Source organism: Diabrotica virgifera, chromosome 1, assembly GCF_917563875.1.
Source record: "Diabrotica virgifera virgifera chromosome 1, PGI_DIABVI_V3a".
In the NCBI taxonomy this organism is placed as follows: domain Eukaryota; kingdom Metazoa; phylum Arthropoda; class Insecta; order Coleoptera; family Chrysomelidae; genus Diabrotica; species Diabrotica virgifera.
Window position 1 is genome coordinate 60,311,441 of NC_065443.1, and position 20,936 is coordinate 60,332,376.

Here is a 20,936-nt window from a genome sequence, read left to right on the forward strand (position 1 = left end):
TAGAAGAGTCACCTGAAAAATTTTCAGGTTGCCTAAAATACCTACTCAAAAATGTCTCACAGCTCTTATACTATAATACAACTTGCGCAATTTGAAAAAGGTGGTTTAAAAAGTTTTTTAAAATTTAATTTAAACTGTATTGCATTTTTAACACGTTTGTAGAAAAAAACTATTAAAATTTGTTAGAATATACAAAAATAAAAGTAGATGTTATTCTGATTTACGTATTGACAGTATACGCTGTGAGCTTCGCTGGTGTCGCTCCTAGCGGTTACTAATTCAACTTTTACCGGTAATTTTTAAATTTATTATTTAATTGTTATCGCTTAATATTTACAACGCAAAAAAGTAATTAAATTGTAATCGATTTTATAAAGATTTTTCTAATCATTTTGACGTTCTATTGATAAAATATCAATTTCTTACTTCGGATACTTTGACAATAATCGTGTAGATGGCGCTAAGATTATAATAGATTATTTATAATTAGATATTACGGAAGATCAAAAAAACTTAAATTCAGTATTTAAAACGTAAGTATATTTAAGTTAAAAATATATACCACAGCTTTGACCAACTAATATTGTTTATAATTAATGTTTTAAATTTTAATTTTAAATTAATCACTTTGACATTTATGTCAAATTTCCAGTAAACGTTTACAAACTTGTCACTACTGGCGTTCGCGAATTTGTAAATATCCCCTCTACGTACGAGCTCACAGCGTATATGCAGTTTTTAGATTACCACACCCGTATACGCTCTGAGCTTCGCTGGTGTCGCTCCTAGCGGTTATTAATTCAACTTTCACCAGTAATTTTTAAAATTATTATTTAATTGTTACCGCTTAATATTTACAACGCAAAAATTAATTAAATTGTAATCGATTATTTTAAGATTTTGCTAATCATTTTGACGTTCTATTGATAAAATATGAATTTCTTACTTCGGATGCTTTCACAATTATCGTGTAGATGGCGCTAAGATTGATAGATTGATTTATAATTACATATTACGGAACATTAAAAAAACTTAAATTCAGTATTTAAAACGTAAGTATATTTAAGTTAAAAATATATACCACAGCTTTGACCAACTAATATTTTTTATAATTAATGTTTTTAATTTTAATTTTAAATTAATCACTTTGACATTTATGTCAAATTTCCGGTAAAGGTTTACAGACTTGTCACTACTGGCGCTCGCGAATTTGTAAATATCCCCTCTACGTACGAGCTCACAGCGTATAGGCAGTTTTGATGTAATGTCAAGAAAAATATAAAAATGGAATGTCAGTCAAGTTCAAGTAAAAATTTTTGTAGGTATTGTCCTGTAATTGAGAATGAATAAATTATAATTGTTGATATATAAGACGTTTGCAGAACAAATATTGTATGACATAGGTACGTGTGTTAAAAAGTACATTTTTAAGGCACTCATGTGAATTGCAGAATGAGCGAAGCGAATCCTTCACACGAAACTTTCACATACGTGCTTTAAAATTGTACTTTTAATATTTATATCATAAATAACTATGTATTATTATAATTTTTGTGTATTTGGACTTGTCTACCTCGGGAATAAGATAATAAGTTAAATTTAGGGCCGGTTGTTCGAACGCTAATCAGCATTGATCACTATCAAATACTTAATTACTGTCACAACTGTCAATGTCAACTTTGGTTGGGTTGCCGAAAACATAATTATTGATGACAATTATGAAATTAGTTAATCAATTACGTTAATAATTGTTATGTTAATTGACTAACTAATCTCATAATTATAATTAACTATGTTTTCAGCAACCCAACCAAAGTTGACATTGACAGTTGTGACAGTAATTAAATATTTGATAGTGATCAATGTTGATTAGCGTTCGAACAACCAGCCCTAAAAGTATTTTATAATTCACTTCGTCTGTTTGTCACTATGTCTGAGAAATCTTGTAGCCCGGATAATCAAAAGGGTATAGCTCAGTGGTAGAGCGTTGGACTGGAGATCAAGAGGACCCCGGTTCGAATCCTGGTGTTTTCTAATCTTTTTTTAATTTTTAGTATTGTTTTAATAAAAATGTTTGGAAAGTAGTAAAAAGTATATTTATGTTTGGAAAAGTATATTTATTTCATTGAAATCATATATAGAAGTATAACTTCTTACGTGCGTACAAAGTACACACACATTCTTTTTTTATGTAACTTGGTTATATTTTATGTTCTTCACCTTAATATGATACTAGCACCGACATCTATTAACAGGTGGCTGAAATACTTAAGTTACAAGGTTCTATCTGAGAGAATTTTAAATGTTGATAAGTTAACAAGGTTCTAACTGAAATAAAGAACAGTCAACTAAGTACACAAGGTCCTATCTGCAAGAACTAAAAGTGTTTATAAGTTAACAATAAGACTTTATTAAATAACTTGAAGTTGTTTTATTATATACTAATTGTTAAACAAGGGTATATGTGGAAGATAGAACTTGATTAAATAAGTTTAATTCATTTCTCAAATCAGAAATCCTTTGTACTAACTATTGAAGTAATCTTTTACTGTTAATAAAAATATATATTTTTTGTATATATTTTTACATTGTTAACACATACAAGTGGCGATAATAGTAAAATAAATACATAACATAGAAACTTTAAACAGTCTAAATGAAACAGAAACTAAAAATGGCACCGTAGGCAGTTAAAACTTTGTTATTCCAATGCGATTTATTATTCCAAGTGTTTATTTGGTTCACTACATTTTGGAGGTGTCTAGTTGTTCCTTCGAATGTTTGACCGACTGCTAGTAATACAGTGTCGTATGCAAATGTGGCCTGTTTTATATTTTCTGTTACAGGGATGTCACAAGTATACAGTACGTAAATCGTTCAGCTGGACATAGGGAACATACATTGTACATATTGCATTGTACATACACTGTACCTATTATATTGAGACAATTGTGGCAACTAAGCTCTCTCGATGACAATATGGTTGTTAGCATAGAGGTATATATTAACATAGAGGGAGCCTATCTTCCGCGCTTCCTGACGACAAGATCTCATGGACTGGTTTGCTGCATCTCTTTCTAACACATTGTATTGAAAATCTATGATGACATTTAGTGTGAAGATAGGCATGGAAGAGAAGGACAACTGTAGCAGCTTTACTATGCGTAAGAGTGAGACAGCACTAATCCAAATAAAAAAGATGGTGTCGTCACTTCGCTCTGAATGACACTCTCTCTATGCTAATATATAACTCTATGGTTGTTAGCAGTAAGCGGCATTAACCTCAAAATTGACAACTCTGACACAAATAAACGTCAAAATATTACAATGTAGTAGCTAAATATTTTTGGCCTAAGGGAATGGGAAAACTGTTTAGTTTTGAAATTAGTTTTTAAAAATAAATATTTTAAAAATTAAAGTAAAATTATTAACTCATTAATCATAAACTCTGTTTTCGATTTATTTATGGACAGCCTTGCTTCAAAATTCACTCATTCTATTCGTTCTAACAGCTCTATTGCACCAAAAACTCGTACTCGAACAGAAGCTTCAACTAACACAGGTTACCGCAGTTGCCACAATTCTCTCAATGTGTAACCCCTATGTCCAGCCGAACGATTTACGTATAATAAATATAGTATGGGTCTCAGAACACTGTCCAGTGATTAACGATTTAGTGTAAAAAATGTCATTTTTCGATTTTTTAGTTACATTAAAAACATTAATATTTGTTTTAACATAACAAAACTTGCCTTTTAAAACATAAAACAAGCTTTAAAATGACATGGTTACACGAGTTTAAACAAAACGTAAAGTTATTCTCGAATGATGAGGTAAAAAGTAGGGATAAGATTATATTTAGACAGTATTAATTGCACTGGCGAAGCGTCCATGTAACCACTGTTACCATTGGTAACAGTTAAAAATCTTGCAAATAAATATTTTATGACGATGAATAATTCTATTTACCAATATTTTTACCAATAGAAATACATATATTATTATATTATGTGGTAATAGTACCTAACTCAGTAAATAACCAACTACTCGTAGACACGAAAATATTGGCGAGTTTATGTGACTCAGTTGCACTTTATTATACTCTGTTACCAGACTCATTTCTGGTTACAATGGTTATATCACTATACCCACGCTGGCGCTCGGGACCGGCTAGTGACTGAAAATTCAAAGTTTTTTATAAACTAAATGTATGAACTTAAATGTAATGTTTCTCGATTACATGTTACGCATTATAAATTGTCACCTTTGTCGCATTATCGCCCAAATGATCTAGTGGTTACGACACTAAATTTGTGATAGGGTATATAGACAAATACGTCTTGCATGTCTTGTCTATCAATCGTAGATATCCTTAAAGGGAGGCGTAGGGTTTGAAATCAACATTTATATCAACAAGTATGGTAGAATTAGTGATGTAAAATTTCCGGCAAGATTCGAACGCTGGAAAGTTTCCGTAAACTTTACGAGAATATTGGAAACTTTCGGAAACTTATGGAAATATTGCATTTTTATTAAAATTATTATAATAACTTATACAAATCATTAGTTAGCCTTACTTATTGTTGTGGTATTACGATTACAGAAAAAATCTGTTAAAAATTAAATGTCCAAAAACACTTTTTAAAATTTAACTTAATTAAAAAAATACTCTGAATATTTGTTATTAGTCATTACTTATAATTAAAACTAAAAAAGTTATTTTATTTAAAAATATATTAAAATAAAAAAGATAACATACAATAAACAAACCAAAATAGGAACTTACTTCAGGTAATTTGTATTCCTATATAGTATTAAAGCAGGAACTTTGTTCTTAACTAATAATAACAAAATACACTACAAAATTCTTAGGAATTATAATTATAAAATATATAAATAAGTAGAGTCTATTCTTGTGAGTCGGAGAAACTTTCTTCACACAAGCTGGACTCTGTATTATGAAGAGAATATAATGAGTCTCTCTCCGTCTCGCTTAATCTTTCATTTTCTGATATGGATTTAGAGTCTTGCCCTGGTTCCAACAGATGAGTTATAGAAAGATTCTCACCAAATACCATTTTTCCATGTTTATGATATTTTATGAGTTTTTCATTATGAGCTATTATACATTAACTTCCCTGCTCTATCTATAGTCAGTCTATTTCTCCTTTTATTATGTATGAATGAGTATGTGCCATAACTACGCTCTGTTTCAGCGTCGTAGGGAGTTGGTAACCCCAGTATTGTAATTGCCAAATCTTTAAAAAAGCTTTGGTGCACATTCCTTGTCACCAGCTTATACAATCTACTGATCGTACTGAAAGCCAAATAAAATCCATTGACCAAAGGTCTGCTTTTGCACATAATTTTGCTAGTTCTGTAAAAATGTTCTCTATTTTTTAATAAACTTGGGATGATTGGTTAATATTTTGTCTGTTCACTACATAGCTAATATATGCTCTTCACCAGTGAGGCATTGTCCTGTTAAAGAAGAATCAAGTAAGTTTGCAGCATAGTGCAATTAATGATATAACTTTATTGTAGTTTTGAATTTTTTCTTTTTATTTATTATTTCTCTTTTGAAATATTCCCATACATTATACTATACCTATACTACAATCACAATAAAAATGCACTAGAAATAAACAAACAAAGACACATTGAATGTTCGAGGAGGAATCCCAAATCATAATTTACAATATTTATGTACATTATAAATCCCAAATCATGATTTGCAAAGTTTATACATTGTAAATCATGATTCGGGAGTACTCCTCTTAACATTCAACGTGTCTTGGTTTGGTTATTTCTAGTGCATCTTTAGGTATGTTTTGTGATTTTAGTATAGCTTTAGGCATTTTTAGTATAAAAATAATGAAGGTAATGTTCAAAATAATATTCCTTTTGTACTTGGCAGTCGTATAGGTTCGCCGGCCGTGTGAATTAAATAGCGAAAGTTCTCGGAAACCCTCTTGAAAATTCTCGGAAATATTCTCGAGAATTTTCCATTGAAAGTTTCCAGGAATATTCGCGGTCAGGAAAATATTTTCATTTTTTATAGGCGAATATTCTTGAAAACTTTCGAATGTTTGCGAATATTCGCTTGGAAATATTCTCGACTCACATCAGTAGGTAGAATAATTTTATTTTTAACTTGAATAAACTTATTTAGTACAATTCAAAAAATATTAAAAAAAAATCAAGGAAAAATATTGAAAAATAGGCCAACGCAACGGCGCCAAATTTTTACAAACACCTCAAAAAATGTATTTTGCGGTGGACATCAGAACTCGTCATTGTATATTGTGAAACAAAAAAATCTAAATATTAGCTTATCGTTAAAACTAAAAAACTCGACAGCGTTACCCTGTGAAACTCATTACTTTTTAAATTTTTTGTTTCACATTATCCAATGCCGAGGTCTGATGTCCACCGCAAAATACATTTTGTTTTGAGGTGTCTGTAAAAATTTGCCACCGTTGGATTATTTTTCAATATTTTTCCTTGAATTTTTTTAATATTCTTTGAATAATTGTTCTGAATATATTTATTTAATTTAACAAATAAAATAAGTCTACCATACTTTCAAAAAACAATTCACAAAAATGTGTTTGAAATGTTGATTTCAAACCCTACACCCCCTTCCTTAAGGTGATACAGTAGCGATCAACAGGTAGCCAAAACGCGTTCCAAGATTGGGGCTGTAATTTTGAATATTTTTTCGAGATATTTGGCACACGTATTCGTAATATAATAAAGAATGGCGGTACAGAGCCCAATTTGAAAAATATATTAATATGTGGAAATTACTCTGTAATTAAATACAATATTAAAAAAACGAGCCTGTACCGCCATTAAAAAGAACAAAAAATACACTTTCTTCAAATAAATTTTTTATCCGATGCCTAGATTTTGTGTCATTTTGGAACTACTAATGAAATAAAAATTTTTAGTAGTTCCAAAATGACACAAAATCTAGGCATCGGACAAAAAAGTTTATTTGAAGAAAATGTATTTTTTTGTTCTTCTTAATGGCGGTACAGGCTCGTTTTTTTAATATTGTATTTAATTACAGAGTAATTTCCACATATTAACATATTTTTCAAATTGGGCTCTGTACCGCCATTCTTTATTATATTACGAATACGTGTGCCAAATATCTCGAAAAAATATTCAAAATTACAGCCGCAATCTTGGAACGCGTTTTCGCTACCTGTTGATCGCTACTGTTTCCTCTTAAGGATAGCTATGAACATACTTTGATAGGCAAACCATGCAAGTCGTATTTGTCTATGTATGAAATTTAATAAAAAAATGTTTAATCCAGTAAACAAATGTGTGAAGATCGACCTAGCTTTGGATTATATTTTTAGAAACCGAATATTGTTATCCGAACGGCTAGCCTGAAGGATAAAGAAGAAATTCAGCAACACTTGAGACTTTGTTTTTACAAAGATGAGCCATGTTGTAAGTCCTTGGGAGTTGCTGCCGAAGGACAACCGTTATGTGAAAATTTGGAAAATTACTTTTTATTAACTTTTGGTAATGGATTAGACTTGGTAGCCGAATGTGATGGAAAGATAGTGGGACTGTGTTTAAATGTATTAATGGAAAGAGGTACGAAGCTTTTTCAACATTTTTATATAACCAGTTAGGTATCCAATAAAAAAGTTTTAAAAAAATATTAAAAAACACTTTAAAATTTCAAAATTTCACCCTCTAATATTTATAATACACCCACCCTACATGATATAGTATAGTTTGTTGAGATCAGGTTGTGATATTAAGTAGATTTTAAAAATATAAAAAATACAGGGTGGTCCATTAAAAATAAACCTAATGCTTTATAAGTCTGCGTGAATCACCCTGTGCATTACCCCTTTTAATTAGAATTCTTGCAGAATCTTCAGGATCGTTTCTTGAACGAAGCCTACTTACTACTTACATGTCCCCGCCGCGCCGGTGATATCAACGTGAGAGCGTAGCACAGCATTGGCGTTAATTTTTCTATACCTGAAAAGGGCATGTTATCGGCAGTCGTCTGAGAGGGTTATGTAAAAATAAAAACATGTAATTATTGCAGTATATTAGTAAGTATTCATTGCTTGCCTGCGGAGACTTAAGGATCGGAAATATAGAATCCATATTAAAACTGTATAGTCGAAGCAATAATAGACCGGTCTAGTTAGACTCAAAAATAAGAGTGATGTTACAATAATTACCATCAAGCTGAAAATTGACAGGATTGTTCCAAATACCATCATAAATGAAATCTAAAAAGTCCTCATAAATCCGACCCGAGCTAAAAAATTTACGCGGGGTCAAAGGTCACCAAATATGGTTTTTAGCGATTTTCAGCGAAATGGTAAGTTTTATCATAAAATTAGTTTTAACAAAAAATGTAGATTAGACAATTATCTATAAAAAATATCTTAATACTATTTTCCGTTAGAGCCACCGTTTTTGAGATACAACGATTCAAAGAATTGAAAGAGTTCTAATCGTCATAATAAATATGTATACACCACGTATATACATCACTGAAGCTATAATACAAGTAAACATAAGATTCTATCGATCAACTTATCTTATATTACACATAATAATATAAGATATTATAAATATGATAATGTTTCTACTATACAGCTTGCGGTCTACCGAGGGATGCAATGTATAAGCTGTATTATATTACAGTGCCAACAAGAAAATCTTTACAAAGTGAATGTAACTCGAAAATAATAAGAATTTTATTATTTCAATTTTAAGGCTTATTCCCAACAAAAATAGTAAATTGATATGACAAAGTATTAACTTATAATAATTTTTCTTACTTATGCGTCTTATTCAATTTGTAAAGATGGGTTTTGTCGGAATAAACACGTTCTATCGGTACGTCGGCTAATCTAATCACCCTACCTATTCTTTTCTCAGAAGGGTTTGAACATAAAAATAAAAGCCAACTTTCTAGGCAAAATGTTTATTGTTAAGTACTAATAAACATTTCAATATACAATAAACTTTATACAAATTTAGTTTGTTTACTATTATGCAAATAACACCGTTATCTTCCTGGGTGGCGAAATCCTTCAGGTAGATGACACCCTCGAGGTATTATTAGTCTTAAGTCTAGTACTACTCTGGAGTTTTTAAAAGTTTTTAAAAAAACTAATTCAACTCCACAAGAAGTTATTTCCAATAGAATTAGCTTTCTTCTCTCTATGTATGGAGCGCCTAAAAAAACTACGTGCTTAGATAATAAGTTTCGATATGCATGTTTTTTAAAAAATGCTCTAAATAAAAACCAAGTGCAGTTATCTTGTCTTTCTCCAACCTCAGCGGCTGCTCATCAACATTTTTTTCGGGTATATTACCAAGTTCAAGTGTGGCTTGGTTATCAGCTAGATCCAAAAGACTGGGGATGGAAATTAGTCGACAGTTCATTAGAACCAATTCAAACTTTACTCCCACCTGCGCCGGAAAAACTCCTGAACACAATTTTTTGCAACCGTAAAAAGGGATGTAGCGCTAAATGTGGTTGCAAAAAAGTTGGACTGTTTTGTTCGGTAGCATGCACTAATTGTCAAAACCGGTCGTGCTCTAATGTTGAACCACGAACAATTGAGGATTCATTTGATTCTATCGAGGAGCAATGCGATGTGTCATTTTGGGGCAATTTACTTGCACTCAGGATGAATAAGGAGAAGAACAAAAAGAAGAAGAAGAACTAAAAGGTGAAGAAGAAGAAGAAGAACAAGGAGAAGAGGAAGTAGAAGTATTAGAAAATTATGAACCAGTTGGATAAATATCCCTTTTTTAAAATTTATATTGCTTTTTATAACTTTTATCATTTTAAACCCTGGCCAGTATCAATTATTCAATAGCTTCAAATTAAACAGAATCATAACAGAACCGTGGAATAGGCCTACTAGGAAAACCACGTTAAAAAAACGCGGTTACGGTGAATTTTTATTTAGGTGTTTTTGGTGTAAAGTTAAAATCTTTGGAGTTATAGAGCAAAAATTGAAAAAAAAACACGATTTTCGGGCGCCATTTTGTTTATAAAAAGTAGCACACTATCTGCGGACTTTGCATACCTATATTATTAATATATAGGGTAATAAGATTCGATTCCAGCAATAAAATTGCTGGTAAATAACTTTTCCTTGTATTTTGCTAATTAGCCCAGAGTACTTGTAGAGTTTTCCATAGTTTGCTTAAGGGAACGCTATCTTAGGCTTTCTTTTAGTCAACGTACAATATATGGGTTTCATGGATATATGCTTATTTTTTCTTTATAATTTGTGTTAGTTTAAACAACTAGTCTATGTTGATCTTCCCGACCTAAAACCGGCTTGTTCTTCTGCCTCCATTTGACTTTCCTTTTTAATTCTCTTTTTTAATAACTTGCTATAGATTCTACTGAGCGTACCTACTTATTACAATAATTCCTCGGTAATTAGCGCAGTTGTTTTCATCTCCTTTCTTATGTATTGTTGATATATAGGATAATTTTCATTCTTCTGGGACTCTCGATTTATTTATACACACTTCTGAAACAGGTCTTTCAGTAATGAATATAGTTTCGCACTTCCGTATTTTATAAGTTCTCCTACTATATTTCCTGGACCTGGAGCCTTACCGTTTTAGTCTAAGAGGGGATCCTTGAGCAATAGCGATGTCATTTGTGTTTTCACTGTTTTTAAATTTGTCTCTGTTCTCTGTTAGCATTTTTTCAAAGTGATCCTTCCATTTACGTGCTGTTATTGGTGATATTAGGGCTTTCGTATTATCTTTTCTCATATTTTTTAGAATTTTCCAACTTTCTGTACTTCTCCTACCTCCTAGATATGTATTTATTCTAATACTTAGAGCATGTTCTCTCCCATTTGTCATTTTTTTCTTACAAACAAGCTTCCTAACTTTAGCTTGTGCCTCTTTATACCTTACCCTATCAGTTATTGCTTGCGTGTTTAGGTAATTGTAATATTTTTTCTTTTGTCTTCTATTTCTTCTTCTATTGCTTGGTCCCACCAGTAAGTCTTATTGTTGTTTCTCGTGCTTTCCAAACGACCCAAGGCTTCTTCCGCTCCAGCGTGTGCGTGTACTCGTGTACATCTTTTTTGATGTACTCATATTGCTCTTCTATGTTTCCAAAATCCATTCTATTTAATTTACTATCTAACCTGTTTTGATATAGTTTCAGTACACTTTCTTGTTCTAGACTTTTTATATTATATCTGATTTCTTTTAACTCTTTCATGCTTTCTTCGTCGTTGACCTTAGTCTTCTGTGGTTTTCTGTTTATTGGTGACTGACTTTAGCTAGTGTAAAAAAAGTTTACCTACTAAATAAGCAGATTTGGCTCCCAATTTTTTTGAAATTGTTGTAATAGGTCTGGCTCCCGCGTATCAAAAAAAGATGATTAATAGCAAGCTGAAAATTTGTTAAAAGCTTAAGGGTGTCTAATCGGATAAATTTTGATATATGGGAACACTGGAACAGGGGCAGTTTTAATTGTGGAACAGGTTAAAAATTTGGAACGGTCACACCACGAAAACGGCACATTTATTTTGTCCAACAGAACAGACTTAAACTCTCCGAACAGAGATTAAACTCTCATGCAAAAATCAGACTGCTATTTATCACCTGTCATAATTCCTGTCATTTGACATATTCTACATGTTCCACTCATTAAAACGCCCATTTGGTGATAAATAGCAGTCTGATTTTTGCATGAGAGTTTAATCTCTGTTCGAAGAGTTTAAGTCTGTTCTGTCGGACAAAATACATGTGCCGTTTTCGTGGTCTGACCGTTCCAAATTTTTAACCTGTTCCACAATTAAAACTTCCCCTGTTCCAGTATTCCCATATATCAAAGCTTGTCCGACTAGACACCCTTAAGCTATTAACAAATTTTCACCTTGCTATTAATCAACTTTTTTTTCATACGCGGGATCCAGACCTATAATGTTCATATTTGGCTCTTTGGCTAATAAGTTTTCCGACAACTGACCTACATAGTATAATGGGTTGAAAAATAGTCCGCGATCATCGTCTGATAATCTTAATAATGCTAAAAAACGTTGCGCAATCTATTTTTTTTCTTCAATTTTTAGGAGTCGAAGAAGCACCATTTGTAGCGACAGACGAAAAATGTATAAAAATAAAAGACTTTTTAGACCATATATTCGAAGAGGTTAATATTTTTGAAAGATATCCGGATGTAAACAAAGCAATCAATTTATTGATTTTATCGGTAGATATGAAACACAGACATCTTGGAATAGGAACGCTTCTATGTAAAAGAACAATGTAAGTATGTATCTGGTGTATAATTTACTGACAAAGAAGAAATCAATATAATCATTTATGTGTTTATACCAATGCGAGCTTGGTTTCCCTATTTTCTTTTATTGATGTTTATTGATGATTATTTTACCACCTTCTATACTATTTAATATATTATAATCCGAAGAGTTATTTACACAAGCACTTAAAACATGTACAGAAGGGATCAAGATAAATGGTGAAAATATAAATAACATTCGTTATGTTGACGATACAGTCATTATAGTTCCTTTGGTGAGACCGCTCCCGTCTGGAAAAATTTCTGATTCGGTTTCTTTGTGGATTCCTATTCAAAAATGTCCCCTATAAACAAATCTGAAGGGTGCCGGGCGGAATATTTGGGCAGAAATTGTTTAAAAAATTTTTTTTACAAATACAGAAGATCACGTTTTTTGATCCGGAACATATATTTTTGTGTTTCATGGTTCATTCTGAACAAGAAAGGTATCTTGTAAATTTTCTCAGAAATTGATAGTTTTCGAGTTATAGGCGACTAAAAATCTGAAAAATGCAAAAATACGCATTTTCAAGGCTTAAAAACTCATATTCATATTAGTATTTTTGAGGTTGCCAGATACTTAAATTGAAGAATAAATATTCAGCTTCACGATTCTGAAGAGTGATCGCGTCTAACTTTAATTTATACCGTTGTTTTTTAATTGTTAAATGTGCGTGTTTATCCGATTTTTTTGCCGGTGCGGCGCGCTCCGTTTCAAAAATCTCCTATTTTCCTCCGAAAAATATTTTTTCTAGATTCTTTGAGACATTCTAAATAAAACAAGTTTCTTGACATTTTTCTCAAAAGTTAATACTTAGTTCTAAAGTTATAAGCGATTTAAAATCCGAAAATGCGTTTTTTGTCATTTTTCGAATTTTAAATCGCTTATAACTTAAAAACTATTAACTTTTGAGAAAAATGGCAAGAAACTTCTTTTATTTAGAATATCACAAAGAATCTAGAAAAAATATTTTTCGGAGGAAAATAGGAGATTTTTGAAATGGAGCGCGCCGCACCGGCAAAGAAATCGGATAAACACGCATATTTAACAATTAAAAAACAACGGTATAAATTAAAGTTAGACGCGATCACTCTTCAGAATCTTGAAGCTGAATGTTCAGTCTTCAATCTACGTATCTGGAAACATCATAAATACTAATTTAAATATGAGTTTTTAAGCCTCGAAAATGCGTATTTTCGCATTTTTCAGATTTTAAATCGCCTATAACTCCAAAACTATCAATTTCCGAGAAAAATTACAAGATACCTTTCTTGTTTAGATTGACCAAAAAAATCTAAAAAGAGCAAAAGTTCCAGAGCAAAAAAAAGATCTTTTGTATTTGTTTAAAAAAATTGTTTAAACAATTTCTGCCCAAAAATTTCGCCCGGCACCCTTTAGAATTGCTTAAAGGGGATATTTTTGAATAGGAATCCACAAAGAAACCGAATCAGAAATTTTTTTCAGACGGGAGCGGTCTTACCGCATGGACTATTATCTCTGAAAGGGAGAAAGACCTGCAGACGCTACTAAACACAATTTGTTATACTGGGGAACAGTTTGGTTTAATTACTTAATAAAGAAAAATTAACTACTGGTTTAACTTAATTATTTACTACTGGTTTAGTTAATAAAGAAAACAAAAACCATGGTTATCAGTAAGAGGGGTAAAGTCATAACAAGGCTCTAGGTAAAAAATGAAGATACATATTGAACAAGTGGACAAAATGGCATACTTAGGAGTCTGGATTACGGAAGATCTGAATCCGAAATCAGAAATTCGATCAATAATTCGAGCCTTTTTGAAGATGAGAAAATTTCTGAGTAACCAAAGACTAAATCTGCAAATCCGATATGGGATGGTAAAATGTTATATTCACTCTATTCTTTTTTATAGTGCCGAAGCTTGGACTGTTAATGCTGACTTAATGATAAAGCTGCAAGCTTTTGAGATGTGGCTTTTTAGGAGAATTTTGAAAATACCATGGATCCATCATATTACGAACGAAATGGTGTAGCCAAGAATGGGAAGAGACAGAGAACTTCTGACCACCATTAAAAGGAGAAAGACAGCATATTTGGGGAATATAATATTTAGAAATTATCAATAAAGCTAAGACAAAAATAATGTTGGTCGACAGATTCGACACTATTCAACTGACTAACATGTTACAAGAATACCAGATAGTAAACACCTTTGTCTATCTCGGGTCTAGTATAACTAAAGATGATAACTGTGAAGCAGAAGTTCGGAGACGTATTGGTATTGCAAAAAATGCGATGGGTCGCCTAACTAACGTTTGGAAAGACAGATCTATCTCTCAAAATATCAAGATGAGACTGGTGAATGCCTTTGTATTCTCAATATTTCTATACGGAGCAGAGACTTGGACTCTTCGCGCATGCGAGCGCCAACAAATTGATGCCTTTGAGATGTGGTGCTGGAGAAGAATGATGCGCATACCTTGGACAGCGCATAGGACAAACGTTTCCATTCTAAACCATCCATCCATCCAATGGCACTACAGCCCAAATCGAGCCTTGGCCTCCTTCAATAAGCTTCTCCAATCATTTCGATTTACCGCTGTTCTTTTCCATGAACGCGTTCCCAGAAAGTTCCTGGCATCCTCATCGACTTCGTCTTCCCATCTCTTTTTAGGTCTTCCAACAGGTCTTCTTCCCTGCATTCTTGCATTCAGCAATTTTCTGGGGATTCTACTCTCATGCATGCGGACCACGTGCCCTGCCCACCGTAATCTCTGCAGTTTAGTGTGTTGTGCTAGAGTTGGTTCGCTATATTGCTCGTATATTTCTCTATTATACCTAATTCGCCAGTTGTTATTTTCACTTATTGGGCCCAGTATCCTACGTAATACTTTTCTTTCAAACACATCTAATGCATTGGCAGATTTTTGTGTCACCACCCATGTTTCGCAGCCATAACTTACTATGGGCCTGATTATTGTTTTATATACCCGGAGTTTTGTTTTCCGGTGTACGTCTCGCGATTTGAATATGTGGCCCATCGCAAAATAGGCTTTATTTGCCAGCACAAGCCTTCTATTTATTTCCGGTTCTTCTTCATTGCTTGCAACCAGATCCATTCCTAAGTACGTGAATCTATTCACATGTTCTATATCGTCAATAAAGTGTTGTTGCGCCGGTCTATTTGATCTGGTTTGTATGAGTAGTTTTGTTTTATTTGTGTTTATTGCTAGCCCTACTGCTTCTGCACTCTGTTTCAACTCAACGTAGGTTTCTTCCGCTTCATTCATTGTTCTGCTCATTATGTTTATATCATCCGCGTATGCTGCTAATTGGGTAGATTTGTTTGTAAGTATGTTATTTCCGCTTACCGTCAACCGTCTAATTACATATTCAAGAACAAGATTAAAAAGCGTTGGAGCCAGTCCGTCGCCTTGTTTCAGTCCTTGCGTTATCGTAAACGCATCAATGATCTGTCCTTGAATACATACTTGTGCTTCTGTTTCTGTCATTGTCATTTGCACTAGTCGTATTAATTTTGATGGTATGCCAAATTCTTCCAATATATTAGGTAGAATTCTTCTATCTATTGAATCATAGGCTTGTTTAAAATCTACAAAGAGATTGTAAACGTCCATGTCATATTCCCATGCTTTGGCTAGTATTTGTTGAACTGTAAATAGTTGGTCAATGGTAGATCTATTTTGCCTAAACCCTGCTTGATATTCCCCGATGATTTTTTCCGTGAGAGGTTGAAGTCTTCGATTAAGGATGTTTGTGAATATTTTGTATCCCGAACAAAGTAAAGAGATGCCTCTATAGTTCTGACACAACAGTTTGTCTCCTTTTTTATGAATACCATTCTATTTCCATTCTAAACCAACTCAAGATTAAAGAAAGGCTGTCCACAATACGTCTGCAACGAATACTGCAATTATTTGGTCAAGTGGTTCGAAGAGGTAACGACAGTTTGGAGAAATTAATTGTTTCTGGAAACGTTCCGGGGAGAAGATCAAGTGAATAAAGAATTCAGCTGGAAACTCATTCTGCGAAGCTTTTAGAGCAGCTGAAGATAGAGACCAATGGAGAAACATTGTTAGGAATATTGGAAGAAGAGAGCGAGAGACAATTTGTTGCAGCTGATTATAATGGGTAAAATCGAAGGAAAAGAGGTCCTGGTAGACGACAAATATCCTGGCTGAAGTACATTCGCAACTGGACCAGGTTAAATACACAGACCATAAAAAAAGCCGTTTTACCAGTGTGTATCTTGATAAACTCACTTTTTCCAATAAAAGATAATGTTAGTACCTAAATATAGTAGATTGTTTTCTTTTAATCTGTATTCAAGTAATTCAAACGACTTCTTGGATAGAATCAGGTCCTTAACAAGATCATTCAGTTCTTGTTGATTGGCATATTCTTCGGATCTTAAAAATCACTGTCGTTATCCGATTGCTAGTACTCAATTTCATCGGAGGTTGGTATTTCTTTGTGAACTTCTGTGACTGTTTGTAGACTACCGAATGTTGTAATGCGTATGTATTCAGAATGTAGTCTATTTATTCTTTATTGTTCCGATTAATGCTAATTAATAACGCAACAATTATCGTTATGGTTTCTTGATTTCCTACAAATCATAAGTATTTTAAACTTTAGCCACTTTTCCATCGACCATCGCCGCAAGTGTTCAATGCATACCAAAAGTGGACACCAATCTTTATTTTGGTTTCCCAAGTTGACGCCAAAATAGTTCAAATAAGCTCTATTCATAAGGCCGGAACAGATTTTCTTTTTTCTTTCAATATAATATACATATTCACCACGTATAAAATAAAAAACGTCTAGTTGTTGTAAGCCAACAAGTCTGCTTGCAGATGACATGATTTTACTAAACACTGCCGACGTAGCGGGTATAGTTCAGTGCCTATGGCACCAGCTTTTAAGCCCGGGTTCGATCCTTGGCACATATACCAGAAATTGTCCAATTTCAATTTAACTGGACCTCCACCGTACTTCGGAGGGCAATTCACCGTAATTAAATTCTGCATAGAGATGTGTTTTTTCCGATTAACTTCGACGAAAATTTTCCCCGAAAATTGCGGGTTTTTCCAACAAAATCTTAATTTTCAACTAAAATTTTAGATAAGTAATTGTTTACAATAATTAAATAAGTTGGCAATATAAAAGCTCTTTTCGTAAGATTATAATTCCAGAAGCCGATGGAAACTGAATGATCAGTTTAGCAACAACTGAATTGTTAATTAAAAATTTACGGTCGCTATAATTACCACAATAATTACGATACATAAGAATAACTATGATTTTTGTATAAAAAGATACTGCACCTATCTAATGTACTTTACATAATTGAAATTGGACTATTTAAGCGGCCTCAGGAATATTTTAAAATTATAAACAATTTTTTGACTTATAAACAATTAGAATATCTCGGGAAATATTCAATTAAATTAAATTACGAAAACGGTATTGGAAAAAAAGTGGAAGGACGCTTCTTTTAAAAGAAAAAACGTTTAATTGTGATGAGTGGTTCCTGATATACAACCGGTCAAAGTTGACCGGCATTTACGGCAAAGATATAAACAATAGGATCATAATTTTCGAACCATCACCTTTTTAGTTTTGTCCTATTTCTCCACACCAATTTTCATATCTTTAAAATACTCATAACGTATATTATTATAATAAAAACTATCGATATTACGAGTGAAAATTGACAAAAATAGCAAAATTTCAATCAAAAATTATGTTGAAGAAAATGTAATTTCAAAGTTCAAAATCGGTATACGTTAAAAAAATGCATTTTCTCGGCTTCCCATGGAGCAATTTTCATCATTCTCTTTTTGTTCCCAAGTAACTCGAGTAGAGCCATCTAACTAACGTATTATTAAATGTCTAACTTGCTTTTGTTTTGTTATAATATATTAATTTATTTATAAGAAAAGAAAACTACATATTTTTTCCAGTTGTAGACTTTTTTTAGATAAACTTACTAAAAGTGTAGGTACGTTTTACCGTTAAAAACACAAATATTTTCATTTGAAAGCTGTATAATGGTTTAAACAATCTTTATTTAAACAAATTAAAATTTTTTGTTATAATCAATAAATTAATTAAACGTCATTCAAGATGGCGGCTGTTTGTTTACATTTAATCACGTGGTTATTTTTGATGACGTCATTCAAGATGGCGGTTGTTTGTTTACATTAACCACGTGGTGTTTGTTTACATTTGCTTTCCCCTGTCCGCCTGTCGTACGCCTCTGGTAATAGCCGGAAAACTGTATTTAACATAATTTCATAGGGTGTATAGTACCTACACTTTCTACCAAGTATGAAAAGGATATGTCGAATAGTTTTCAAATAGGTACTGAGCAAAAATAATTTTTAAATAAAACACCCTGTAACTCAATAAGAAGACATATATTATTAAAATGATTTTAATTAAATCTTAATATTTTGAGGTCTAGAATCGACAGCTCAGAGATTGGACATTCTTAATGAAACCCCCTCTATAAGCCAAACTATATCTTTTACTATAAGGAAAAAAAAGAACAAAAAAAAAACCGACAAAAAAATTGTTATTAGTGAAAAATTCCCAGGAACCCGATTATCGGAACAGAATTTCAAAATGTTTAATCCCCGCGACGTTATTAAAAAAACAAATTATAAACAAATTAGAACAATTTTCAAATGTCATTTTAGAGAGGAGTTAAATTGAAATTTGAACTTATCAATACATTTATCGAAATTATGCATAAAAATAAAAGTTGTTCGATACATTTATCGAAATTATGCATAAAAATTTTAAGCAGGTTTATATTCTTTTGGTAACAACCGCGTTTTTGCAATTGAAAATATAGTAACAATTGATAAACAAATTAAATATCTCATAAATTTTTAAATATTTTTTAACCAATCTTTTTTCTTAATACTGGTAACATAGCGCAACTTCTCCTATTAAATAAAATAAATTTATAGTGCTTATTTAAAACGCAAAAAATATTTTTTTGCAAATTTGATTTTTAAATTTTATATATAATTATTTAAATAAATAGGGGGTAAAATTTAATTTATTAAGTCTTAGGTGAAAGATTTGTCCTTCAGCTTTGTAGAAAAAAACCCTAAAGACCTTCATTAAAATGTAAATTACCTCAGCAATTAAAAAAGTAAATATTGTGTAAAAATGACCCCTTTTTAATTATTTAAACAATGATCCCCTCATATGATTTGGAAATTTTTCTGAAAATATCTTTTGTAGTCACCTAAACTTTGATATAAAATTTATTCCAACCGGTACGGAATTACATTTTGATTTTTATTTTATTTTATTAGGCTATTTAGTGTAGTTAATCATATATGATTTTTTGGGCATGTATTTTATTTTATATTTCTCGTATTATCCTTTTTAGAGAATTAGCCAAGGAATTAGAGGCCAAACTAATAATGATTGAGTGCACGAGCATATATTCAGCAGCTGCAGTGAAATCTTTGGGCTTTCAATTGGTTTGGAAAAGCGAATTCGAAGAGTACAGAGTTAACAACGAGATAGTCTTCAAAACAACACCTCCCCATAATATCGTACAAACATTAATATATGAAGTGTAATGTGCGTTTAATAAATACGATGTGAATCGTGAATATAGTAGTGCAGTCATTGAAGCTTTTTAGCTCAGAAATTTTTTACTATTAACCGACTTATATTACATGAAATTTTGGAATTAGGCTTATCCTACCCTTAACATCAAAAGTGATATTGACCCGAACTCCGTTTTCGCCCTGTCTGTGGTTGCCACCCCTTTTCGATGGTGGACTTTTTTTTTCAAAATAACCTCAGATATCGATAGAAGACCTAATTCTAAGCAAAAAATGTTGTATAAAGTTTTTCAAAAACCCAATACTTTTGAAGTTATTGGCAATTGAAAATTCGGAATTTTCTCACGATTTTCAACAGTTTTTTTGCAAATATCTCCAAAAATATGAATTTTAACGATAATATTATAATAAACAAAATTGTAGCAGGTAAAAAAATGAACAAATTGTTTTTTTAAAGATTGTTTAAGTGCAATATTAAGCGAGATATTGAAGATCCAAGTCGTTTTTTATTTTGCGTGAAATTTAATCGATGTATTCAATGCCATCTAGTGGAGAGCGAATAAATTTTATGCATGCTAATGAGAAAGAACTTTATAGTGCTTAAAATAAGTTTTAAAATGAGCACTGTTAAAAGTCTTTTGTACGTAAAATGAGTGAGGTGTAGGTAATGAAAAAAAGAGAAACATCTAATGTTTTTTTAAATCAATGTATTTCATGGGTGTCATTTCCACCAAAATTAAAATTAATCGTATTCCGCCTAGAATCAACTTTAAGAATTTGATGGATTCTAGCAGTTTCGCTGTTTTGGAACACATATTTTTTGAAAAAATCACGATTTTAAGAAAAAAAAAATTTCTAATTTAAAAAAAGCCACCTTCTTTTCATAGTATCCAGAGGCGGCTTTACCTATTGTGCAGGGTATGCGGTGCACACGGGCGCCGGGATGTTAGGGGTGCCGAGCACCAAAGAGCGGGTCCTTTATTTTGTTTTA

General features: G+C 32.0%; 1 protein-coding gene across 1 annotated transcript in view; it reads left to right on the top strand.

Annotated features, from left to right (window-relative positions):
- Positions 1-19,990, top strand: part of LOC114331350 (arylalkylamine N-acetyltransferase 1) — a 33,111-nt gene extending 13,121 nt beyond the window's left edge. Inside the window, exons 2-4 of the mRNA XM_028280894.2 lie at positions 7,374-7,617; positions 12,117-12,312; positions 19,762-19,990. Coding sequence (XP_028136695.1) covers positions 7,374-7,617; positions 12,117-12,312; positions 19,762-19,957 — 636 coding nt within the window. The 3' untranslated portion in view covers positions 19,958-19,990. The remainder of the gene's footprint in view (positions 1-7,373; positions 7,618-12,116; positions 12,313-19,761) is intronic.
- The last annotated feature ends 946 nt before the right edge of the window (positions 19,991-20,936 follow it).